At 36.6% G+C, this 27,154-nt stretch overlaps 1 protein-coding gene across 1 annotated transcript in view; it reads left to right on the top strand.

The window, feature by feature from the left end:
- The window catches only part of LOC129232388 (26S proteasome non-ATPase regulatory subunit 10-like), a 165,181-nt gene that overhangs the window by 44,977 nt on the left and 93,050 nt on the right, over nucleotides 1–27,154 (top strand). Inside the window, exon 3 of the mRNA XM_054866538.1 lies at nucleotides 16,140–16,219. Within this exon, the coding sequence (XP_054722513.1) occupies nucleotides 16,140–16,219 (80 nt within the window). The remainder of the gene's footprint in view (nucleotides 1–16,139; nucleotides 16,220–27,154) is intronic.

Genomic DNA, 27,154 nt, shown 5'->3' with positions numbered 1-27,154 from the left:
ACGAGAATGAAAACGATCTGCTCCCTGTTTAATAAAAATGATCATCTAAAATCAAGCTCACTGCAACTATCTCCATCTAGTTTTGTCTTTCTCCTTCCAAAAGTAGTCAGTTATTTATTCTTTGCATCGCAAAAGTTTCGATGCAATCTACGATATTGCACCGTCTTTCATACGTTTGGAATCGCAAACTGCGATGCGATGCGGCCCATTCGATTCGTTTCTTATTCAAGCCGACCGATGTTAACGGGCTCCATCTTTCTTTTCAGGCTGAAGAAGCTGTCAGCGCTGTGTCAAGACTTGCCCAGGAAAATGTGAGTGAAACTTTTTATCTGCTCCTTTTCCCTTTTAGCTGAACATGTGCTCACATATCTGTTCTGCCCGAGTGCTTTGAGAAGGCTTTTGTGCATCATTGCAGGGTCTTAAATTTTTTTTTTTTTTTGCTGAAAAATATAAAAGATCTTTTTGAAATAAGACATATTCCTCATTATTTACCTTATACTGTATGCATATTATTTTTTTTATACATGCGATAATGAGAATAATACTAATTTGAATTGCAACCATTATTCTTAGTCAGAAACAGTATTTACGAAAATGTCTGGGGCTGCGTGTCTACTTATACTTGAATTGCAGGAAGTGTACTGGGTTCATCTTCCATTTTTTTTATTGCATTAAGAGACTCGAAAAATATTTAAAAAGGAAAGAAAATGTGGATTGGAATATTTCCCAATCCGGGATGAAAATGGACGCTGGTCGCCTGTATGAGTCGTCAAAGATGTCATTGACACGCAGAATGTAAACTTTAGTGGGGTTAGGTGAAGTCTTGCTCCCATTTTCCTTCCGAAAGCCTCATGTAATTTGTAGGAAACTTGCCTTCAATTACAACGCTTAGGTTTTCTTTGTGAGAAAAGATGGGTGAAAAATTTCCTGCTGCCTTTGTCCTTGCGACCCTACCGAATTCCTCCCGAGCACGGATGAGATTTTGTCGACTCTGAGCAGAAAGACGCCCGTTCTATCCTTCTCTTCCCCGCTCGTGTCTGTTGAAAACCACCGATTGACTTCACTTTTCATCAATTTGCTTTTGTGTTTTTGTCATTTGCTCTTTACTTTTTCACTCGTTGAAACCAGGGCGCGAAAATGAAGGGACCCATCGGGGGTTTTTGTCGAAATCTCGTAGTCGCCCGTCCAAAGGACAAGTTCCTCCTTTTTCTGCGTTTCTGCCCCTGCCGATGGGGTGGACTGGGGCACGACCATGATCTGGACTCTTTCCATTTGTTCAAATGAACATATTCAAAAACATATTCAAAATGTGTTTGAATGATTCTTTAAAAATTTAAAAAGGAATCACTAATTTAACTTTTTTTTTTTTGCAAAATCATGTTTTTTCTTTTAAGGGGGTAACTACCTCAAAAATGATCAAACGAGGGGAAACATTTTATTGCTTATTTCAGAACTAAAAACCAGTCCAAACACGGGGGAAAAGTTTCATTGCTTTAGTTCAAATATTTAAAAAGTTATGAGTGGTTTTAGGTCATGCTCACTATGTATTCTTATGCAAAAGAAAAACTTGAAATTGATTTTACTCGATGATCCTTTTTTTGTGTTTTCATGTCATAAAAACCCCTAAGGCTTTTTTTCTATTCACGATGCAGCTTTAAAGTAATACTTTTTGCAATTAGGACAATATATTTAACAAAACTGTGCATGGGAATAGCATTTTATAAATTACTCAAATGTTTAGAGCATGTTAAACCTTTAAAAACCATTTAAAAAAAAAATACGATTTTTTACATAATTGTTCACAGAAAATTTTCTAATGAACACAAAAGCAAATGAATGCACAGGTTTTTACAGGGTTCGTACGGGTCATTTAAATCCTGGAAAGTCATGGAAAAAAATTTAGCAAATTTCAGATCTGGAAAAGTCATGGAAAATTGAAATTTTCAGTCAAAGTCATGGAAATTCATTTAGAGTCATAGAAAAATGTCCTGGGCAAAGATAAATTAGCAGTTGCTTAAAGAGCATTAGACATTTTGAGTGATTCAACAGTGTTGCACATAAAAACTATTAAAACTGGAAAATTGAACGATCCGGATAAATCTGAATTTCGAAATCTCATTTCATCCATTCTGTAGCAGCCACACTTTTTTTTTGCAATGCGATTTTACTGCTTGGACGTCACCCATTTTGAAGTAATATTATTTTCAACATCTTTTATACTTATATTCTGTAGTAGCGAACTTGCACGTTCTTGATTTTTGACACACGGACTCAAAAAACGCAATTCATTCGCATCCGAGTTCGTTTCCATAACTTGTATGCAATTTATTTTTAAATTTATCTCAATTTGTCGAAGGTTTAAAAAAATAAAGACATGAGTCAGACGATAGAATGCATAAATAGTGGAATTCTAATACCCTAAAACAGTAGTGGCTCCCAAAACTGATTCATGCGACCCACTGCTATGTTCAGTGTCAAGAATCAAACACTATATTCCAGAATTTCTGAACCTGTTAATTTTTTTGCATTTGAAATGTGCAAATAAGTAAACAAGTAGATTTAAATCAGGAGATATATTCACTGCTGAATGTGTTTTTTAAATAAATATCTGGTTTGGAAACATGAATTTAGTAAAGAATGTTTCTTTACTTTGAAGAGCCCGAGTACTGTCAAGTTATTCGGATGATTAAATGTACTGTTGACACTAAAAGCCTTTTAAACCAAATTTATTGAAATTTAGTAATAACTCATTCAAGTCCCATTCATTATCATTTTGCCTGTTTATAAAAATAAACAAAAAAAATACGTATAAAAAACTACACATTTAAGCATCATTGTATTTGATTCACTGTATTTTTAATTTACTTAAATTTATATGAAGAAGACATATACGAAGTTTAGTTTTTTAGGTGTACACTGAATGTTTTCAATTATTAAATGCTTGGATGAGATAGTGGCATTAACGTGGAAGTTTTGCTAATGCTCATTTTCAAAAAATGGCAAGTTTGGTATTAAATAGTACTATTCTCTTCATGTAACAAGGTCATGAAAATTTTTATGAAGTCATGAAAAAGTCTTGGAAAAGTCATGGAATTTTTTCATCCAAATAGAGTATGAACCCTGTTTTTAGAGATGATGATTGTGATCGTTTAGCAAAAAGTTTTTTTAATATTACTTTAAAAACAAAAAAACCTTAGGAATTTTCAAAAAATGAAATTTTCCTACATTTTTTGAATTTAAAAAAAGTAGGCAATATTTTAAAAATTTGATAGTAAATTATTGATAATGAAACAAGTGTGAATGTTATGGTTTCAAAGAAAAATAAAATTTACTTAAATTTTAAAAAAAATGTTTGAAAGGTACTGTGACCCCTCAAAGTGAGTTTATTAGAGGTCGTCGGGAGGGAGAACCGAATTCCTTACCGATTCCGATTTGCGTACAATGTGCCGGTGCATTCGAATGAAATCAATCTCTTAGGCATTTCGTTCCGAATGTGTTTTCCCTGTCTTTTAATTCCATCTTCTTTCTTTCAGGGTTGTTTGGTTTAAACCATGATTTAAACCAATTGTTTTTTTTTAAACCATGCGGTTTTTTAAAAAATTTAAAAAAAAAAAAAGCCAAAAAAAAATCCATTTTACAGGTTTACATTGATTTCCCCACACATATTGAAAAATGTAAAATTCCATTTATGCTAAGTTCCTAGCTAAGTTGCAGAGATAAATACTAAAATTGCAAAGTTGCTTCTTCAAAATGTATTACAAGCTTTAATCGAAAAAAAATAATATATTTTTTATTTCATATATGTGCCATAAAGCAGATTTCAGTCAACTTCCATCATTACGCTTAATTTGCATGATTAGTTGAGATTTACTGAGGATTGAATCTTTTATTGTAGATTCAATCCATTATATTGCTCACTCCTGTTGCAGGGGTGTGACATTTTTGCCCATTTATTTGCACTTTCCTGGAATTTTAACTTCGACTTGTAAGGTAATCGACAGTCTAACTTAATTGTTTGCACCTAAAAATTAAGATTTGTTCTGCAGAACACAAATAATATTTTTTGAATCAAATTAAAAAAAAAAGTTTATATTTCACGTATATAACGTTTTTGGCAAAAAAAATTTCTTGAAATAGAATTTGCTACACATTTATTTGTTCTAAAGAGTTTGCATTTAATATTTTTTAAACTTCAATGCTGGATGCAACATGTATGCCAGTAAATAAGCTGTCATTTAAGCCATGTTACACCAATTTTTGTATTTTTGATTCGGTTCTTTGTTTCAGCGATAGTCGATGTCTTTTCCGAGTCTTTCCAAAATAAGAACGGAGTCGAATATAGAGCAGCACTTTTTTTTAAAACTTTGTCAGTACAACAGCAATCGATTTTTTGACTGTTCAATCATGTACTGTTGTACATTTTGCTTTACTTCAATATTTGCGACATTGTGTATATAAAAATCAGCGTTATGTAAGATCAGAAAGAAAAAATATGAAAATTGTTCTTTTGAAAAGATGATGCTTAAAAATATAACTTTTACCTTTATTCGATAATTATTCATATTATGTTGGTTTTATGAAGTTTTTTTCTTGGATCTTCATTATATTTTATCTTAACCCGCATCACAACCACTTCTTGAAGTATCATAAAGGGTCTATATATACATGCATACTAATATGTTAATCAAGTCAAACATTTCAATCATCATTTCCCCGCAGAAAGCTATTTTAATTATTTAATTTAGTTACAAGATTTTGTTCTTATCTCTTTGATTAATCAAGAAATTAGGTCTAATGTGACTATTGAATAACTGTTAATTAAATGAAACCTTAATTACCTTCGAAAATTAATTGTTTTTCTCGCAAATAGTATTTAAACAAAAAAAAAACGGTTTAAATTAAAATAAAACTGTTTTAAACCAAAAAAACCTGGTTTAAACCAAAAAAACTTTTTTTTTTTGAAAAAAACCGGTTTTTTTTTACCAACCCTGCTTTCTTTTAGGCCGAGCTTCGAGAGCAGTTGCGGGAACTCTCCGAAAAGACTGCGCTCGAGATAGACGACAGAAATAAAGTAACGGTAATTAAGAGAGCATTAGAAATCTTGAGTGATTTAACAGTATACAGCACACAAAAGCTATTAAAAGTGGAAAATTGAACGATCCCAAAATCAAATCTGAGTTATTTTGAAAAATCATTGCATCCACTTCTGTCGCAGCCGCTTGCCTGTTTTCTGATGTGATTTTACTGGCTTGGACATCTCTTATTTTGAATTTACTGTTATTTTCAACACTTCTTATTGTAACGGATTCGGTGCGACTTCCACTTTCTTGAAAAGAAAACACAGTTCTTGATAAAAACACAGTTCTTGATAAAAACACAGGAAATTTATTTACACTATGTACAGGAAAGATCTTCAACAACTGCTAAATTATTCATCAGCAATTAAGCAATTATCACACAACACCGTAAACTCAACGTTTACACACGTATTTACTTCCAAATACGAAAACAACACAGCGAAATGCCTCGCTATAAACAGAGCTAATACACACACTCAGTTCGAAATCTGAATCGAAACTAAACTGTTTATCCATCGCTAACGGCTTAAATACGCCGAAAAGAATTCTCTCAAACATTCCAGAAAAAGCTACAACGTTCTACAACTACACTTTCATTGATAAAATCAGTGAATGAAATAAGAAAAAAAAGAATAGGGGGTTGTATACTTTAGCCATATGTTAAGGGGTTGTATATTCATTACGGGAAACTATTTACAGGTTACGTTCCTACAATAATTACTATTTACAGAATTTGTAACATTGCCCCCTTCCTAAGGACTGCACGTCCCGGGCAGTACAATCCCCAGAAAGGGTGCCAAACTTCTATCACAAGTTTACAAATATACACATTAATTAATAACTAACAGATACAGAAAACACAATAATAACAAGAAATATTACTAAACATTAAAAGCAAAAATTATCTACAACTTTTATGTTATCAACCATGGTTGTTTACGTAATACTCATGAACTATGGCAATAGTATGGGGCTAACCGATCATAATGTACAACCCTAGGTTTTGCATTAGGTGATTTTTGGATCCTCACTACGACGTCATTCAGTCGGTTAACGACTTTGTAGGGTCCATCCCAATGCGACTGCAATTTGGGTGAAAGGCCTTTCCGTCGGATGGGATTCCATAACCAAACCTTGTCGCCTTCGTTGAATTCATGTCCAGTAGACCTTGTGTCGTATCGGGTCTTCATCTTCTCCGCCGCGATGTTGATTCGCTCTCGTGCGAAGTTATGAACGTCTTCCAACCGGGCCTGGAGATCCTGGATGTACTCCTCAGGCGATGCAGGCGCATCCGGAGGACGACCGAAGACGAGATCACAAGGTAGCCGAAGCTCTCGTCCGAAGAGCATCTGAGATGGGGCAAATCCGGTAGTCTCGTGGACAGCACTGCGGTAGGCCAGCAGGAACAAAGGTAGCTTCTTGTCCCAATCCTGTTGATTTCTGGATACCATAAGCGAGAGATTGTTTAGAATTGTGCGGTTAAATCTCTCCACCATGCCGTCCGATTGTGGGTGTAGTGGTGTTGTCCTAGTTTTCTCAATTCCGAAAATTTGACATAGGCCCTTAAACACAGCAGAGATGAAATTCCTCCCTTGATCGGAATGAATCTGCAAAGGTGTTCCGTATCTCGAGATCCAATGTTGGACTAGAGTCTCTGCTACGGTGGTAGCTTCTTGATCTGGAATGGGATATGCTTCCGGCCATTTGGTGAAGTAGTCGATGGAAACAAGAATGTATTTGTTCCCATCAGCAGTTCTTGGTAGAGGACCCAGGATGTCGATCCCAATTCGTTCGAAAGGAGCTCCAACGTTGTACAGATGTAGCTTCCCTCTGCTTCTCTTCTTCGGTCCTTTACGAGCAGCACAGGCGTCACAAGAATGGCACCACTTCTCCACGTCATCCTTCGCCTTGCTCCAGAAGAAGCGCTCCCGAACTTTATTGAGGGTTTTCAAGACACCAAAATGTCCTCCAGTCACACTACTATGTATTTCTTTCAGAACATCTGAAATCCTCGATCGGGGAAGTAGTAACTGCCACCTAGATGTTTTGCCGTCATCAGATTCCCATTTTCGGTACAGTACGCCGTTCCGTAAATGGAGTGAGTTCCATAAAGCCCAGTATCTTTTTGTTGCAGGACTGAAGATGGAAACGTCCTGCCAGCTAGGGCGTCGACTGTCACTTTCCATGAACTCTAAAATTGGTTTTATGTCGGGATCTTCAAGTTGATCTTTTCGAACTTGGTCATCACTCCATGGATCAGGTTCTGATGATGTTGGAGTCACTGTCACCTGATAGGCGGTAGGGCTAGTCGTTCCATACTGTTTCTCGATTCGGGAACAATAGTGGCAGTTCTCAGGACAGGGTCTCCTTGATAAAGCGTCAGCATTACCGTGAGATAACCCTTTTCGATGCTTGATCTCCATGTCATATTCCTGGAGCCGCTGTATCCATCTAGCTATCTGGCCTTCCGGATTTTTGAAGTTCAAAAGCCAAGTTAATGAGGCATGATCTGTCCGAAGCAGAAATTTTCGGCCGTAGAGGTAATGATGGAAGTGTTCTACAGCTTTCACTATGGCCAGTAACTCCTTTCTGGTGACGCAGTAATTTCGCTCCGACTTTGATAAGCATTTGCTCCAGTAAGCGATGACATGTTCATTTCCGTCAATTTCTTGGGATAAAACAGCTCCGATGCCCTCGTGTGCCGATCAGTGTCCAGGATGAAGGATTTTTCAGGCTGAGGATAGGCGAGGATAGGCGTTGATGTTAAAGCCTCCTTCAGTCGTAGAAATGCATCTTCGCATTCTTTGGACCATTCGAACTTTTGCTTGCTCTCCGTCAGCTTATGCAAAGGTCGTGCAATGTTGGAAAAACCCTTTACAAACTTCCTGTAGTAGGTGCAGAGCCCCAGGAAACTTCGCAGCTGATGGATGTTTTCGGGACGACTCCAACTCTTGACAGCAGATACCTTCTCTGGATCGCTTTGTACACCCTCAGAAGAGATGATGTGACCAAGGTAGTTCACTTCCCGGCGGAACAAATTACATTTGGACGGGCTTAACTTCAGATTGGCTTCCTTAAGCTTTTGCAGCACCTTCCTAAGATTTGCCAGATGTTCTTCGAAGCTGCGTCCCACGATGATGATATCGTCTAAGTAGACCAGACAGGATTCGTAAGAAAGTCCTCTTAACACTGTCTCCATAAGACGCTCGAACGTAGCTGGTGCATTGCAGAGGCCGAAGGGCATCACTTTAAACTGCCATAAGCCTTGTCCAGTTGTAAACGCTGTCTTCTCTCGGTCATCAGGGTGTATCTCAACCTGCCAGTAGCCGCTCTTCAAGTCCAGGGTCGAAAACCACTTGTGTCCGGAAAGAGTGTCCAAGGTGTCGTCTATCCGTGGAAGAGGGTAACTGTCTTTCTTGGTGATTTCATTCAGCCGCCGGTAATCGACACAAAATCTGGTGGAGCCATCTTTCTTTCGGACCAAGACGATGGGAGAGCCCCAAGGACTGGATGACGGTTCGATTACATCATTCTCCTTCATCTCTTTCAGGAGGGTCTCAACCTCTTCCTTCTTGGCGAACGGTAGTCGTCTTGGATGCTGTTTAATAGGGGGGTGTTCTCCAGTGTAGATCCTATGCTGCGTTAAATTCGTCCGGCCCACATCCTCCGATGTAGATGAAAACAGATGCTTGAAGTCGTCCACCAATTGTTCCGCAGCAGTTCTTTGATCCTTCGATAAGGGTGCACTCCCAATTAACTTCGATGTCAAGGACTCAGAAGACACAGTCTCGGGGGAATTGATTCTTCTAATGATGCAGTTTACGGGAGTACAAGTTGCTAACACTTCGCCTTTCCGGATATTCCTTGGCCTTTCACTCACGTTGGCGACTCTCACAGGAATTACATCCTTGGAAAGGTCCACAAGCGTAGATGCCACCAACACTCCTTTTGGGTTATTGCTTAAGTTGGGGTATTCAATGAGTCCAAATCTAAAACTATTGCTTTCTTCAATGGAGCCGGGTATTAATGATTCTGACCTTGAGGGAATTGATAAATCTGTTTGGGCAATTATTTGATGAGCGGATTTTACATCACTTTCTGCGGGAAAGACTGCTATGTCTTCTCTCGTCGAGTGCAGCTCGTTAGTCTTGAAGTCGAGGTTGAAGTCATACTTCTTTAAAAAGTCCAATCCGAGAATGAAGGGGTCTATGATAGCAGCAACGAATGCGGTATGATGGTAAATGGCATTTCCAAACACAATTTCTAAGTTCACTTTACCTTCAATCTCGATCTTGTCACCTGTCACAGTTTGGAGGGTAACGCAGGGCGGCGTCCACAGAATGTTGAGTCCAAATTGACGAGCCACATCTGTTCTAATGATCGTAACATTGGCTCCAGTGTCAATAATCAGTTCGCAGGGAAACCCGTTTACATATGCGTAAACAAACAGTCCATTACTGCCGCCACTCGTCGATGAAATCTGGAAAACTTTAAGATGGGGCTCATTCCAATTTGGCGACCTCCGCCCCGCGAGATTGCCATGGCTTAGTTTTCCTGGACCTGCGAGGGAGAGGTGCTCTTCCCTCTGGTTTCTTGACGAGCTTCACAGTTTCTTCGTAAGTGACCCTCGCCACCACATTTCCAGCACTTAAGTGATTGTCCATTATGGTCCTTGGAAGCCGAATTCCTTTTGAGGATTCCTGCAATTTCTTTTATTTGCTTTTCCAGATCAGCAAAACGTGACGAAACCGGATCAGGCTCATCAGTTTTCACGCCGCGGATTGAATGGCGATCCTTGCGGGTTGCTTGCTGGGCGGCCTCCAACTTCATCGCATACACAACAGCAGAACTCAGGTCTTTGACATCCGCCATCCGTAGAGCTTTCTGGATTTCCGGATCTCGAACCCCGTCGATGTAGTAGTTGAGTGCCAGGTTGTCTCGAACATCCGCAGGACAGTCACAAAAAGCAAGATGAGACAATCTCTCGACGTCCGCCGCTAGCTCTTGCAGGGTTTCCCCGGTTTTCTGGAAACGGGATTTCAACTGGAGTCGGCTGAAATCTTTCTGGCACTTCTCACCGAAACGAAGCTCCAACGCAGATGTGAGGGCGGCGAAATCCAGGCGCTGGCTGTCCGGAAGGGTCTGGAGAATGTCCGCTGCGTCACCTCTCAGGGATGCTGCAAGATGACAGGCCTTGGTAGCAGAGTCCCATCCGTTCGCTTCCGCCACTATCATGAATTGAGTTTTGTAAACCTGCCACGAAGTTTTCCCATCAAATGTGGCAAGTTTAATGGACGGTCGAGCAACCAATGTGGGAGCACCAAACTGTACAGAGCTGCTTTCCGCGGTCGCCAATCTCCTTTCCACGTCCTTAAAGATCTCTTCTTTAAGTAGATGAAATCTTCTATCTTCATCTTCAAATTTATTTTCTACAGCATTGAATCGGCTTTCAACGGTATCAAATTTTTCTTCAATTGCATCAACTCGATGCTCTATGTCATTAAATTTATTTTCCATCACAGTCTTTACCGAAATAAGGTCGTTTTTAATTTCTTCTTGGTTAGACGTTAAGTCCTTTTTCAGCACCGTTAAATCGCTTTTTAACTGGTCTTGATTTGCCAACATACTTGCAGTCAGATCACTTTTTAATTGTTCTTGATTAGCTACCAAACTTTCGGTCAAGTCACTTTTCACAGCATTAATTGCTTCCAGAAGTTGTTTTAATTGGTCATCCATTGCGCGAGTAATCACCATAAAAACAAAGTCTATAAATTCAAACAGTCTTTATGAAAAAATGTCCAAAGTCACACTTACTCCAAGAAAGTCCAGAAGAAGCCCCACGTTGGGCGCCAAATTGTAACGGATTCGGTGCGACTTCCACTTTCTTGAAAAGAAAACACAGTTCTTGATAAAAACACAGTTCTTGATAAAAACACAGGAAATTTATTTACACTATGTACAGGAAAGATCTTCAACAACTGCTAAATTATTCATCAGCAATTAAGCAATTATCACACAACACCGTAAACTCAACGTTTACACACGTATTTACTTCCAAATACGAAAACAACACAGCGAAATGCCTCGCTATAAACAGAGCTAATACACACACTCAGTTCGAAATCTGAATCGAAACTAAACTGTTTATCCATCGCTAACGGCTTAAATACGCCGAAAAGAATTCTCTCAAACATTCCAGAAAAAGCTACAACGTTCTACAACTACACTTTCATTGATAAAATCAGTGAATGAAATAAGAAAAAAAAGAATAGGGGGTTGTATACTTTAGCCATATGTTAAGGGGTTGTATATTCATTACGGGAAACTATTTACAGGTTACGTTCCTACAATAATTACTATTTACAGAATTTGTAACATTATGTTTTATATTCTCTAGTAGCGAACTCTCACGTTCTTGGTTTTGCCACGCCCACTCAAAAAAAGCAATTCCATTGCATCACAGTTCGATTCCATCACTCGTAAGAACTTTGTGTTTAAATTTATCAGAGTTTATCTTAATTTGTTGAAGTTTTTAAAAAGTAAAGACCTTTACTCAGGCGATAGAATACAGAAAGAGAGGAATTCTAATACTCTAAAACAGTAGTGCCCAGCATACAACCCGCAAAACCAATCCATGCGACCCTCTGCAACGTTCAATGTCGGAAATCAAACATGTTCTGGAATTTCTGAATCTGTTCTTTTATATGCATTTGAAAATGTTGCAAATAAGTAAACAAAACAAGTACTTTTGAATCAGAAGATTGATTCATTACTGAATGGATTTTTCAAAAAAGATCTGATTTAGAATGGGACTTATATCCAGCAGTTTTCTTATTATCCCGATATTTTAAAGTACTCATAATCCGATTGCAGGAATGAATTTCCATTATGTAAAGAAATTTAAGCTTCGTGAGTAACATTTTTAGTTCAAAATATTGCAACTCATGAAAATGATCACAAACACAAAATATGGAAACATTTTTTTAATTTAATAAAAGTTTGATTTTTTCTTACAAGTAACTTTTCTTTAAATTGAAAGTCAAAAAATATTTTGTTGTTTGAGAAAAATGGTGACATGACTCAAAAAAGGCAGAAAATAAGATCTTTAATTGATAATACTTTTTAAATAAATGGATCTGTTATTTGGAATAGAGGCACACGTCATAGATAGCAAAGTTGCCGGCGGATGGCAACTTTGATTCGAGTCGCACTCCCTCTTATATTTTCCGTTTTACATCAAAACAAATATAAAAATACAATATAATTTGAACAACAGCGCCCGTTGCCGATTTTCGTCTGAAAGTGTGAACCAGCACTTGTACAATTGTGCGAATCAGAAAAAAACTTTCTTTAGAAACTCGACATATACTTGTACCCAAAAAACATTTAGGTATCTGACATTGAGTCTAAAACTTAAAATATTCTTCAACTAACTGATTTTTTTCTACATTTTTTTTAAATGTAAGGTAAATTTTAAGAAATTCTAGAGCTGAAAAATACAAACAGCCAAAGGTACGTAATTAGCATTAAATAAAAATTTTTGCTCTCCTGCAACATTTAAGCATCCCACATAGTACTCAAAGATATGGATTTATACTAGTTTAAGGTACACTTTTTAAATATACCATCTTTGCATTATTCATTTCCAAATGTTGATGTGAAAATGTGTTCACTAATAATTTTTGAACCTGATATTTTAATTAAACTTGTAAGCCATTTTTCAAAAGATAAATAGAAAAATACAATTTGTTTTTGAAGAAAATTGCAAATTTTAGACCCCCTGCTGGACATTGAAATAGTTTTTAATTTTTTATAAATACTGCAAACTCCCCGATTTCGAATCAAGGAAGTTTTTCTCCCTTTTCAGTGGGGGGGGGGGGGGGGGAAGCAGATTTAAAATCCATGTCTTGGAGTGGCATAGAGCTAAATTTGGCTCTCGTTTTGAGGCATGAAATTTCCTGAAGATGCTGCTTTTACTGTATAAAATTTTGTGAAGGGGTCGCAAAACGAACCCAATTTGTCTCTGTATTGACCCATGGTGCTGATGTCGTTCATAAATCTTCAAAGGTCGTCATTGTTTTAATTCAACCCTGTTCACGAGTTGGATTAAACGTAGCTATTTTATATACTTTCGTAGAATGCAGTGTAAATGTTTAAGTTTAAGCAGTGATGGGGGTGCAGCCTAGAATTCTGCTGTGTGTTCCATATTTCGTTCTGATTGTTTGCAAATCTCTTTCAGGCCCAGCGTGACCTTGAAAATTCCAGCACGAGATGCGGGGAATCGGAGGCAAAATTACCATCCCAGGCCACGAATGCAGGCCTCCAAAAAGGGGAGACTGGCAAGGAACAGCAGGTACTGATTGTTATTTGTGAATATCTTTTTGTGGTTCAATGCATTTTGTGATTCATGACAGAAGTCCAGTTTACAAAGGCTTAGTTTGCGAAATGTGAACAGTGATCATGAGGTTCTGGAGGAAGTTTTTTGTCTTTGTGATACCTGCCCTTTATTGGTAAACAGCTCTTATGCTAACTTGCGCAGTGTCTGCTCCTCTCATTAAGTTTTTTTTTTTTTAAACTTCACCCCATTTCCTTTCTTCTTCTCTTTTTTTCCTTCTCCTCCTCTGTTGGCAGGCCCCCTCGAATTCCTTCCGATTCTCAGATACTGTCGAGACTAATCAACGCTTTTGGGGTGGTTCAGTTTTAATTTTTTGATTCAGAGCTAAGGGAACTACTATTTACAATCCACACGCAATACATATTCGAAAGGGCTTCTGGTTCTCTTCCGACAACAAACCGTCCATTGTTCTCTCGAGGACGCTAACAATCACAGTGCTTCGATTAGTGCTGGCTAGGTGGACAAAAGTCATGTTCGAAATTCTAAACTTTGCTATTGGGATGACAATGTTAAATTTTTTTTTTTTAAATCAAATAATTTTGTGAAAAATGAATTAATTTTGTGAAAAATCAAATAATTTCACAAAAAAAATTTTTTTTGTTAAAACGGAATTTTAAAATTGACATATGGCACAAACTGCATCATTTAAATTTCAAGTTGAGTGTTTTCCTCTTCTATGTCGAGAAAATCTTCTGGAGTGTTTTTCTAATATTTGGCGGGGGGGGGGGGGGGGGGCATCGCTCTCTCAAGTATCAATATTTATCTATCATTCTACATTATGCTAAATTATACTAGAAATATTTCTGTTCAGTATTTAAAATAATTGTAACAAAAAAAAAAAATCAGACAAGGGCATTTAACTTTTTGACCCAAAACACTTAAAAAACACAGAATTTCGTTTAAAACTTATAAATTCCGTGATTTTAACAAAAATAAAAAAAGATTTTATTTGTTTACCTCTTAACAAAGCGTACTAAACATCAAAAATTTGAAAGATTGAATTCCCATAGCGGATGCAAAGAGATCGCAATTCTCAAAGTGCAAGCATCAAAAATATAAAAACGGCTTGTAGAAGGAATATTTTTGATAAAATTAATTTAAAATTGCATTTTAGAGTCCTATAATAAGCATTTCATTAATTTCTGTAGACACAGCTGAAGCAAAAAGAGAGAAAAAAAAATTTAACCATCGATTCAGCATTTTCATTTTTGACTCGTAAAATAAAATGGAATTTTGCTTTAAAAACTTGAAATGAGAGTTTTAACGAAAATAAAGAGAATTTTCATTTATTTGCTTCCTAACAAAGCGAAGTTAGCTTGAAAAAAGAACAAAATATGATTCTCATATCGGATGTTAAAATATTGCATTTTTCAAAATGCAATCTTGAGAATCTTGCATCTAAAGAAAAAAACGGTAATTAAAAGAGTTAATCATCCCCGTTGGCATCGAAAACTCAAACCCATATAATTTTCTCCCAAAATAACAATTAAACATCGCACTGCACCGTAAAAACGCAAATATTAACAAGCTGGTAAAATCATGAGAATATTTTCTAATCAAGTCATTATAAAGGTTCAACGCCAGACGCTAAGTGGTGGTATTTTGAAGTTGGTAACCCCATCTGAAGTGATCATATTTTTTTCCCCACCCTTACTATCTCTTAGCAGTTCTAAGTTCATTTTGCTGATATATATTATTGTTTATTAAGTCAAGAGCTGGGGGAAAAGTGCTTACCAACGCCTTTTCAGAAAAGTTTACAACAACACCACTGCTAATTAGCTGTGATAAAACATACAAACAAAATAGTATTTAAAACCAAACTTATTTTCAGCTGCTAATTTCTTTCCAAGAAACAAACAACAAGCATTATATTTATTTGGCAGTAGCAATTATTTATCGCTTGCAGGAGCATCGCAAGAGTGCCAAATTTTTTTTTGCAAAATTAGCAGACTGTGTGCAGATTAAACACTGTGCAGCTGTTCTAATGCTCAAGTGTTGCCAAACTCCTAGCGCTAAAAGTTCTCCGTTCCTCCACGGAGTTGGAGTTTGGCATGGAGCGATTAATTCTCCGCTGATACTGTCTTTCCACGTCAAGAATTTTCTGCATCATTCAGTCTTGAGCGCAAAGAATGAGCAAACGATAAGGAGCTCTGTGCGTTTCTTGCACCGAAAGTGTCGTTTCTCTGAATTGTGGTGCCGACTTTAAACTCTTTCAATCTGTTTCGTGTCATTCCCAGCCTTCTGTGTAGACCTCAATTGTGTTGCACAGTCAGAATTCAAGCTTTAGATTTGCGAATTAAATTACTTGGCCGATCGTTTTTCACTTTAATGGAACTTTTAGTATTGCTACAAGTCCCGTTCTGTTTGAAAATTACACATTTGAGTTTAAACATTAGCAGCCTTGTTTTTGCAACGTTTGAAAAACTGTTTTGTTGCAATTTATTTGAGGAAACATTTCAAAATCGCGCCATGCGTCACAATCAGTCAGCGTAAAAAGGAAGCTTTTCAGATCTTAATAGCGTTATAACTATAAGGGGTGAATTCATAAAATTTAGGATTATTGATCTCAAAGCTCGAAATGGTCCACGTAAGGTAAAATATACACTGGTAGATGCATTGCCTGATTTGCTGTCCATCCTAAGAACCCTGTGTTCTCTCTGTTCCAGGGGAGTGGCCGAGGAGCAGATGGGGAGCTGCCATCGACGTCCAAGCGTCAATCCCAAGATGGCGAAGGACAACCTCCCAAGTAAGTTGTCTGTGGATGAAGTGACACTGTGCTGTCGTTCATTCAGAACGGGAAGGGAAGTCTTCCCTATTGTGTCACATTTGGAGATGTAACAATTATGGAAATTTTAAAGTGTCGGGTAAGGAAAAAAAAAATTCTTTGGAATTTTGGGGGGGAAAATAGAAAAATTGAATTTTTTTCAATTAATGTGTCACATTCTAAGGGATTAATTAGTTTAATCATCAGATGGTTTAGAAATTTCGAAGGCTTTCCTCAATCCAAATTGTTATTTAGTGCTTCATCTCCACTCCCTGTCGAAGCCAGTCTTGCGTCAATTTCATTTTTGCTTTCCATTTGAATACTTAAGGGTTTTCTTATAAGTCAAATCAGAAACTGACATTTTTGCACCCCACGGTGAATATCCAGGCTTTTAATATGTTCCTTGTTCAAAACGAAGAGTCGCTGAAGAGCTACGTTTTTTAAAGTAAAACACGGAAACATCATTTTGTAAAACAAAAAAAAAATTGTTTATTAGCCACTGCATCATTGTCTATCATCATTATATGCTATTTGCCAGAGTTAAGGGTTAATCCACTGGAGTTTGGGTTAAAGCTTAAAAGTACCAAAATATCCCCAAACAGGCAATCGCTGCTTTCAAATGTACGTGGAAGCAAATTTCCACCCCTCATACCATGACGGGCGACCTTCTAGTGAGGTTAGATAATAGAGTTAGGGGATTTTTTTATGCTTCGGAGCAACTGTTGGCTTAGTTTAACGTTATGGAGCCTTAGTTTAAGCTTTAAATTCTTTGCACGGGTATCGCCGTGAAGGTACAGCTAGTACGTATATAAAGTGAAAGATTAAATGCCCGCCGAATCCCCCCGCCCAATTAAAAAAAAACATCGGTTAGCCATGCCACTGGTCAGTTGTGTAACTTCAATTTTCTGCCCCCCTCCCCCCAGCAAATCTGATTTTGGGCCCCCTACTAAAAATCGTATTCATGTAAATTTGAAGCACAATTTTTCGATTTTGTTGGCCTTCTTTGTAAATTTTACGAAATTGAAGATTTAAAAATGCGAATGTAAGCCATTCTCAAATTGCCTTTTTGCAACTTCGATTTATAAGGAAAAGTTCCAAACCCCCTCATCCCTTCCCCTAACTTCATCCAAAGTGGTCCACAAATGCGTTTATAGGATGACATGTAAGATGTAAGGGGAAGTTGTTCAAAGATGAGACTTCCCGAAAACTATTTCGATATTGAAGTTCCCGAAACGCAATTTTAGATGATCTTCGGTAATTCAAAAAAGATTGGATGGTTCGGAGGCTCTCCCCCGGAAATTTTCCGAATTTAAACTCCTGAAACACAGTTGTAGGCCACCTTTGATGACATGACGATAAGAGATAAGGCTCCGGGACTGCTCCAGTTTTTTTGAAAATCAAAGTTTAAAAATCACAAATTCTTGGGAAGGTTTCGGAATTTTTCAAAATCGAAGTTCCAAAAAAGTAATTTTAAGCAATTTTTGAATATTGGGAAGAAAGAGGTTTTCTGGACTCTCTTCAGGAATGTTTCCAAAATATAAGTTTAAAAACACAATAGGCTGTTTTTGGTGAATTAAAGGCAATTATTTAGAGGATCTCTTCCTTCTCACTTTTTTGGTAAAGTCCCTATCTTTTATTTGTTTTGAGGAAAAAAAATGAGAAAACTTAGTAGGTAATATAATAACAATTGTCTGCAAAAAAAAGTAATCTTAAAACAAAGTAGCTATTCCATTTCTTTTCTTTAAGTTGGGAGGTCAAGAGTTGGTTCGGTTTCCCCTTCTAATGTCAGGGACCCTCTTGACTAAATGGGCCAGCTGGGCTATGACATAGAGCCCCGGGCCATTCGGGGAGCCCCCAAATGGCGAAAACTGTTTTAGCAAGTGGCAAAAATTGCAACGTATGGCTATAAGAGGGCCCGGAGAAAGTGTTTGGCCAATGATATCTTATTGGGGGGGGGGGGGGGGCTAGACCAATAGGCTCAGGGGCCCAGAATCAATATAAGCATTTAAAACTGTTTGATTTTTAGAAAAAGTTAATAAAATTGAATAAAAACAGAGCTCAAAAATTTTTCAGACCTCTTCCCATTCGCCCCTTTCCACCCCCCAAAGATAGATCCTACACAAAAACTTCTTTTAACTGGCTTTGGTACGGTCACGACTGTTTCCTTCCTTTCCTCTTCATTCAGGAAATTTCCCTTCTTTCCGTGGCCAATGATGGTCTAGGGAGGGCATGTAGTACTCTCTGTACCGAGCCAAGGTTTGGTTTTCGCGCTTGGAAGTTGGACCGTGGGCCCCCTTCTCTCTTCTCGGGGCCTATTTACTGAATAGGCCCACTAGGCAGTGACCTAGAGCCCCTGCTATTTAGGGGCCCAAAATGGCAAAAATTTGTAATATTTGGCTACATGAGGGCCCCGAAAATGCGTTTGGCCAAGGCCCCCGATATCTTAATCGGAGGTCCTAAATCAATAGGTTCTGGGATTCTAGGTGCCTCACTGTGTCCCTAAGGTTCATAAAATTAATGAATTCCATACCTTTTTTTTAACTCTCTTATGTTTAAGCTTTTCAAACCAAGATTGATTCACGGAAAAATTCAATAAAATTGAATGAAAACAAAGCTCAAACATTTTTGGGCCCCTTGCGAATCCGGGGCCCCCGGATTGCGGGGCCTTGCGGTACGTTCTTACGCCACTGCCACTCGTACACGTGACGTATTTTCCAACCCCAATAACGTTCCCCCACCTTTTAGTTCTCATAAGCCGTGAAGGACGAATGCAAACTTAAAGGGGGTATCTCTGTATATTAATAGGCAAGCCGTTTTCTTTCGGTACCGATTCCTCCTCTGTTTGTGAACCGATTTCCTTCATTCTTTCTTTGTTCGGTAGCTATTGCCGAGTTTTAGTGTCATCAATAACAAAATTTGAAATCGAACGCTAATTAACTGAGGTATTAATGAACAACGCATTTTCGTCCAAAATGGCTCTTTCTACGCGAATGGATGGTCCAGTATTTTCGAATTTTAATGGTTGGAAAGGTCTTTAAAAAATACTCCTAACGAAAAAATTGTCTGGGCGCCCAAGGTCCGACAACCTATATCCATTAGAAAAACAGTTATAAGCGTTTTTTAGTTATCGAAACTCAAAAATTTTAATTTATCTCTTTTCCATTGTTGAAATTCATTGTCGGAAGCGTGAAACATTAAGTTTTAATTCATTTTTTAAACTACTTTTTCTACACGAAAAATGCATTTTAGTGCTTTGAGCTTTATATGGTTGGAAAGCTCGTGAAAACTACTTCTAAAAACGTTTATCCCCCTTTTGCGGCAAAAAAAACGAAAACCCACTAAGATGACTAGAAAAGGATCTAGAAGCAATAGGGAACATGCATGATTTTCAAATTCACTTGTAAACGAAAGACCATGAAAAACTGAGCAGAAATATACCAATAACACCGAAATTAAGCTAATTTAAATATGATTAAAACGAGTTTTAAAAGCGATTAGGCCACGCCCCCACAAAAACGAAACCTTTGAGCGGCGAGAGCTTGTGACGTCAATGATCATGAATTTCCCTTAGGTTCATTCTGCTCGTCTGCTACATGCGTTGTATTGCAATGGCGGCGCCTGAAACACAGAACCAACGGATTCTAAACATAAGTTTTACAAGTATTGTATTGTTCCATCCTGCTTAAGTAGCTCGATAAAAACACCTGAGAAGTTGTTTTTCATGGTTCCAAAAAAAGAAGGAATTCGAAAGAAATGGTGCAAAGCTATTAGAAGAGATGATCGCCAAAACAAAAGGCTATCAACAACATCATCAATTTATTGTTGTGAAGACCATTTTTCGGTAAGTTGAAAGTTTTTTTTTTTTAATTTCCTGTAGCATAGTTTTTTTTTAATTAAATCTTGCTAGAAAAAAATAGTTAAATTATTTTTTTCTATCTCCTAGCATTATGTTAGGTCAATTTATTGTTTTGACAACTATTTGAAAACAACATTTATTCTGCTAAAATGAATACAACCTGTATTGTATTTGAATAAATGTATTCTTAGTTCTTAGTTGCACATTGGTGGAGTCAATTTAATTATTTGAGGCATATGGAGCATAATTTAGTGAACGTTTAGTACGATATAAAGCACAATTTCAAAAGAAATAGTTTGATTTTTTTTTCATAAGCTAAAATTTGGTATAAAATAAAATTTCAAATGAGTGATGCACAACGAAGTTTTCTAAAGTGCTAATATTTATAGAACAAATCTGGTGGCAAAATCTCTTTAAAACGAGTAAAATTAGTCATGCTTAGTTATTTTATGGAATAGCAATCCTTACTGCTTTAAATAGCGCTGTATGAGTAAATTATAGTTTTGTCTTGTTGTTCATTAATTTCTTTTAAAAAACATGCTGGGATGATAATCATTGAATGTGAATTTTGATCTATGAGTCGAAGTGTCCCAAAAGTTCAGCATTCCCCCCCCCCCCCCCATATAAAGAACTGCAGTGCAAGTGCTTATGGTACCTCTTTTACACTACAGTCATATTAACGTTCAGTCCAGGAAAGTATTAAAACTGAAAAAAATGGATTTTGGTTACTTGTCTATACATTAATCAGGGTGCCTTATTTCTCAGAATAGGGCCGGATTTAGGGGAGGGCAGGCGGGCTACTGCCCCGGAGCCTCCACAACAAACACAATAAAATTTTTACAAAATATCCTAACTTTCAGGGGTCAGAAATTTTTACATTTTTTCTCCCAGACATTTTTTTTTTTTTTTGTATTTCTACAAAGAATGCTTGCACAAAAATATTATTATCGATATATCTACAAGGGTGGTGGGCTTTACTCCTTCGTTGCTTCAGGGCCTCCACACTTCCAAATCCGGCCCTGTCTCAGACTCCGCCACATCGCTCGCCCCCAAAAAATGTCTGTTCTAATAAAAGCCAAAACCCTATGTAATCAAGTCACATACAGGTAAAGATTTCACTTTGCATTATAAACCTCGTTCATGTGCACTTTTGTTCAATAGAGTTCTTTTTCTGCATTAAAAAAAATAAAAGAAAACAAGAGCTTCATTTCAAGTGGATAAGACGAAGTTTTGAAAAAACGCCAATACTTGTATCATCAAGTGCATATTTTTCAATTTGCTTAACATGTTTATTAAACTTGAAATACACCGCCAGCTCAGTCATTTCCAGCCGAGGACTGCAGTTTCGTGCTTATTAGCACTCATCAGCCCGGCATAGGAAAGTGACTGAGCTGGAGATGGAAAAACCTCTTATGGAGCCAAGAGTGCCAAACAAACTGGTAGCTAATATAGAATTAGCAAACCAGACGAGTGACCGAAAACGATGTGTATTTCAAGTATTTCTGCCTTAGCCCTGGCTATAGGGCGGTAATTTACTGAAATGTTTATTAAATTTTATGTTCATGCAAATGTATTAATTGAAATCTTGTTTTTCAGTTAGAAGAAGATATGGTGAATTACTGGCAGCACAAGCTAACAGGAAACTTGATAAGGCTGGTTCTAAAACCTGAGGTGGTACCTCACAAGTTTGATTGCCAGCGTCAGAAATCTCCACCAGCTTCAAGGAGTGCCGCTGCTAAAAGGAGGCGGCTCTCAGCGCTTAAAGATGCTCTAACCGAGTATGGGCAATCTTCTGTGGGTTCAAGTTTCAGTGACAGTGAAGAAACATCACCTGATCCTATGCCAGAAGATGTTTTCATTCTGCAGCAGGCGTTTGAAAATAAAGCAGTGCAAGTCAAACCCCTTGTGCGAAGCAAAGCGACTGGTGTAAATGCACAAAGTTTTATGATTTCCATTGCCACTTCGCCAATTAAAATGACAAGAAGTACTGGTACACATACTTCTCCCATTAAAAGTGCTCCAACGGAAGAACAATTTGATGGCTGCTCTACCAGCGATGAATACCAACCCGAATCTGAGCCTGAGAGCTCGGATAACTATAGCTCTACTGATGAATGCAGTGAAGCGAATTTCAAAGCACATGTGCTGAAAGGCACAATCATGTGCATTGAAAAAGAGCCCAAACTTTATTTAGGCCTTCCTGAAGAGAGTATCTTCATTATAGGACTGCTGCAGCATTTCACTCCGCTGCCAGTGCGAAATATTTATATCATGCTCAAAAAAATCAGGCTCAATAATCCATTTACCATTCTTGGGATGGATTTTGGAATTTGCAATACCCAGGCCAGTAGAATCTTCGCAAAGTCCATACCATATGCTGCCCGTTTTTTTAAGCAGTTAATCATATGGCCAACATTGGAAATTATACAAAAAAAATTGCCGATAGCATTTCGTGCCCGTTACGGGAAAGTTGTTTCAATTATCGATTGCCTAGAAATTGAAATTGAGAAACCAACTAATTCTGTACACCAAAGTATGACATGGTCGACGTACAAGAAATGCAATACTTTAAAGTATTTAGTATCATGTACACCTGATGGCCTGGTGAACTTTGTGTCGGAAGGTTACGGAGGAAGAGCTTCTGATGTAGCTATTGTAGAAGATAGTGGCTATTTGGAGCAGTTGAAACCTGGTCACTTTGTTATGGCTGATCGAGGTTTCAAGCACCTATCTACACAGTTAGAAGCCCAACAAAATGTTCTGGTACGACCACCATCAGTGCCAGAGAATAAAAAACCCACCAAGGCAGAAGTTAAGCTTGCAAAGAGAATAGCTGCTTTACGCATTCATGTAGAGCGTGTGATTAGCAGGCTGAGGGAATTTAACTTCTTGCTTCCACATAGCTGTATAGACCACAGCTTAATACCATTAACAGATGACGTAATGGTTATAGCATGTGGCATAATCAACATGCAAGACCACTTGATCAAAATTTAATCAAGACTTGAATATAAATGTCAGTGTGAATATTTTGTTATATAACTTTTTCATCAATGTGTGTTTAAATATTAAGCGGTTTTCTCTTACTTCTTGTTACTTTTATTAAAATATAGATACAAAATGTAAATAAATGTATAGTTCATCAACGCGTTTTTCAAAATGTTTTAAATATTTTTTTTGAGGGCTATTGGTATAATATCTGTCATAGGCAGCATTCGAATAACTGGTTACATTTTGAGCCTTTACACAATATCTTGACTTCAGAACACACTATTGAAATGTAAGAAATGCTTCTCATATGTTTAGCGACCACAATCGCAAAGTATATCTTATTTTCCTGCATCAGTATAAATATTTTGTTTTATTTTGTATATAATTTCATTTCATCTATATTTATTTAAATATTAGGGGTTTTCTCTTACTTGTTACTTTTATTAAAATTTAGATGCAAAATGTAAATAAATGTATAGCAGGGCAACATTTAAAGCAGGGTTGGCAAGGTTTTGGACACTACGGTAAAAACCTGGTTTTTACTGTCCTGTCCAAAACTATATTTTTAGAAAAATTGTATTCTGTGTGAAAACATCAAAAACAGAATAAAATGTATATCAAGGTAATGTTTTAAATTGAAGATTTGTTCAATGAGAACATTCAACTTATTTATGTAGCTGATTTTGATCCATTTACTTTGAAGTTGAATTTTTGATTAAAATTTCAAATTGTATGCATGAGATAATTTAGGTTTTCTTTTTTCTCTTTTGACATTAAAATTTCCTTATCCTTATGCATGTGTGCAAATGAGAGAAGGTTTAACAAGGTTTATTACCATCATTTTCAAAACCTTTGTGTCCCAAACTACTTTTTGAGAAACTATATTTTGTGAGAAAATATCAAAAACAGAACAAAATGTGTCAAAATTATTTTTTTGACTATTTAATGTATAAATGTGAAGATTCAAGTATAAATATATATGTAATTTATTTATGCAGCTGATTATAATCTAGTTATATAGAAATTAAATTCTACATTAAAAATTTCAATTTGTATGAAGGAGTTTTTTTTCCTTCCATAACCCAAATTTTTCAACATTTATGCATGTGTGGCAAAGAAAGTGTTCAAAACCTAGTGTAATAATTGGGTTAAATGCAATAAATTACAATTTTTTATAGTTACAGAATGCATTGTATTAAATATATGAATTAAAAGAGAATAGCACAAGTTTTGTAACATTTATGTTTAATCATCAATTTTTCTTTCTTTAAGCTATGATTTAAAAAATAGTTTTCATTAAAACATCATGTAAAACTTAATTGCAAAAACCATTAAAAAATTTGATTTTTTTTGCACCTAATTACTGCACATTTAATAACATTCATTTGAGTTACAAATGGAACTGAAATTAGTTGTCTTGTTAGCGTTGTGAATTTCCTTTAATAACTGTATCAACTGTTACATAAGGAAGATTTTATGTAATAGTTATTGGAAACTTTTACTTATGCATTACGAATAGTGCAGTGAATAAGAATTGATTAGATTACACCGCTTTAGCTTTAGCAGTTTTGGAAGGTAAAAACCACCTGTCCTGTCCTAAACCAGTTTTGGACAGTCCAAAACCCAACCCTGATTTAAAGATAGGTAAAAAATATGGAGTATTTCATGTATTTCTGCCTTAGCCCTGGCTACTGGAGCTAATTTACTGAGATAAAGAGAAAGCAAAACTTGGGGGAAACAAATAAATTCATTCAAACAAATAAAATACATTAAAAATAAACTAATTATAACTTTGTTTTATCATGGGAAAAATTGCTTTTCTCCAAAATTCAAGCGAATTTTCGATTAAGTGCTTGCAATACATCTCGTCAAAATCTACAAAAAATACTTCCACAATCTTATTATGTTCAAAATTAGGGTCAGCAATGCAAAAAATTCCCTTTTCTTTTTTGTGTAGGTACATTTGTACTTGAATTTGTGCCAAATACTTGTCTTTAATAGTATCTTGATTTACATAGTACTTGATGTTTTTTTCACTACTTGGGCACTTAATTTCCACAACATACGTTTCATTTACAGCATCAGCAGATGCACCTACTATGGGATATGCATGCGAAATCAGTAGGTCACTTGATGAAAGTTTTATGTTGCATTTCTTCTCAATTTCTTTAAGAACTGACTTCTCAAGTGCCCTACCTCTTGACATAGCGGATGTGTCCTTCAAGGAGGATGCTCCCAAAATTTTCTCTACTAAAGCACCGTCAAAGGTTTTGCATCTGGATGCTTCATGGATTCTTGATGCAGTGATCCGGCCATATCGTAACTCAAACCAAAGTAAATTCTTATACTGCTCTAGTGTCTCATTGTACGCTTTTACGCATTTTTCCTCACTTACCTCCCGGTTACAGAATTCTAAAAAATCTTCTGCTGATGTGCCAACATCAGTTTTAAAAAAGTTGTGCAGCAAAAAATGTAGAGATAATTTCTCTAGCTGAGTTGGTTCAGTGAAATATTTTGTTAACACTGTAGTATGAGTCCCATTTAACTCCTTGCTCATTTTAACTACAGAGTTTAAAATCTCTTCCTCGTCAATAATTTGTCCTAATTTTGAAGAAGTTTTCTTTCCAAGGTCTTTTGCTTTTATAAGCTTTAGTTTTGACCCTACACCAGATAACTTCGACTTTTTCCAGTAGCAAGTCGTTGATGTGACGGGTGGATCTTCGCTCCTTCTGTGGATCCAAGTTAGCAAAACAATACCATGCTTACATCCACCTGAAAAAAGGAATTTCCTTTTTATTATTGAGTATTTTTAAGCATATCTTTTAAAACTATTGAAAAAAACTCTCTCTAAGGGAAATATGTTAAATCATTCTGAATTTTCAATTAGTATTCAACAACTGAAATAGACATTTTATCTAAAGACTGTATCATTCCGCATGCCGCAAAATGGAAGTTTAACCAGATTTTCAATAACCCTTGCCTGGTCCTTTACTCAATGCCGGAAAAACCGAGGTTAGAAAAAAATAATAATTTGATACTTTCACAAATATATATTCAACTAAAAAAAATAATTTTAAGTTCTGTACTGGAGTGCTAAGCACAGAAGTCTTATCTGCACTTTTTATCAAAACTATTGTCACCAGGTAATTCTTTGTAACATATATTACCAAAGTACAATATTTTATGGTTATTTGTAAACAGAACTGTTAAAATAAAATTTCTGAAAAAGTGGCATCTAAATAAAATATATGGCAGCATAAAACTTTAAAAATGGTTTTTATTTTGAGTTCAGCTAAAGATACCACTTTTGTGCTTACCACGGCAGTATAGATAATCTTACTATTTTCAATAAATGGTTTTGTTTTGTTAAAATATTAGTGAATGATAGCAAGATAACACACCATCAAACCACCATGATTTTTTTCATCCCCCCAGACACCTGAAATTTATTGGTTTGGTATTGAAATCGAGGTTACTTTGGGAATTTATTATAATTTTTCCTTGCTGTGGTTTGTGCTCGGTTGAAGGGGAGAAATTAAATTTTGTTTAGTTGCAAAATACACCTTAAATTGTCTGGCATGCCAGAAATTTCAAATTTCCTGGTTTGCTGGTCAACTCTGTTTTTTTTTTTTTTTTTTTGGCATGATGGCTAAAGGGTGTCTACAGTGTCCATTGCTTATATGAATGACGTTTGTTCTTAACAGTTTTGATTCAATAAATTGGCTAACTCAACAGAACTGGATTTTATTCTGTTTTTGACGAATTGATTCACTCCACTGTATACTCCGTATATTATATTCTAATTCTTCCTGTCTTTAAACATTTTTAGCTTACTGTTTTTTCTAAATTAATTTTCTTGTTTAGTATTTATTTTTGCTTTGCATTGGTAGTACCAGAAAAGCAGATGTTTTTATTGAGCAATCACAATTGCTTATTGTTCTCACTTGACCGTCTTTGATGTTTGGTTCCTCTTTCAACCCCACCGTCGTCCTCTGCAGGCGCGCCTCCGAGTACTGTCGCCCGAACTCCTCTTCTCCTATTCGGTGGCGCCCATATCCTATACACACGCA

This window comes from Uloborus diversus, unplaced genomic scaffold, assembly GCF_026930045.1.
Source record: "Uloborus diversus isolate 005 unplaced genomic scaffold, Udiv.v.3.1 scaffold_12, whole genome shotgun sequence".
NCBI classification, from domain to species: Eukaryota; Metazoa; Arthropoda; class Arachnida; order Araneae; family Uloboridae; genus Uloborus; species Uloborus diversus.
The sequence above is the reverse complement of the archived record's forward strand: the minus strand, read 5'-3'. Positions and strand labels throughout refer to the sequence as shown.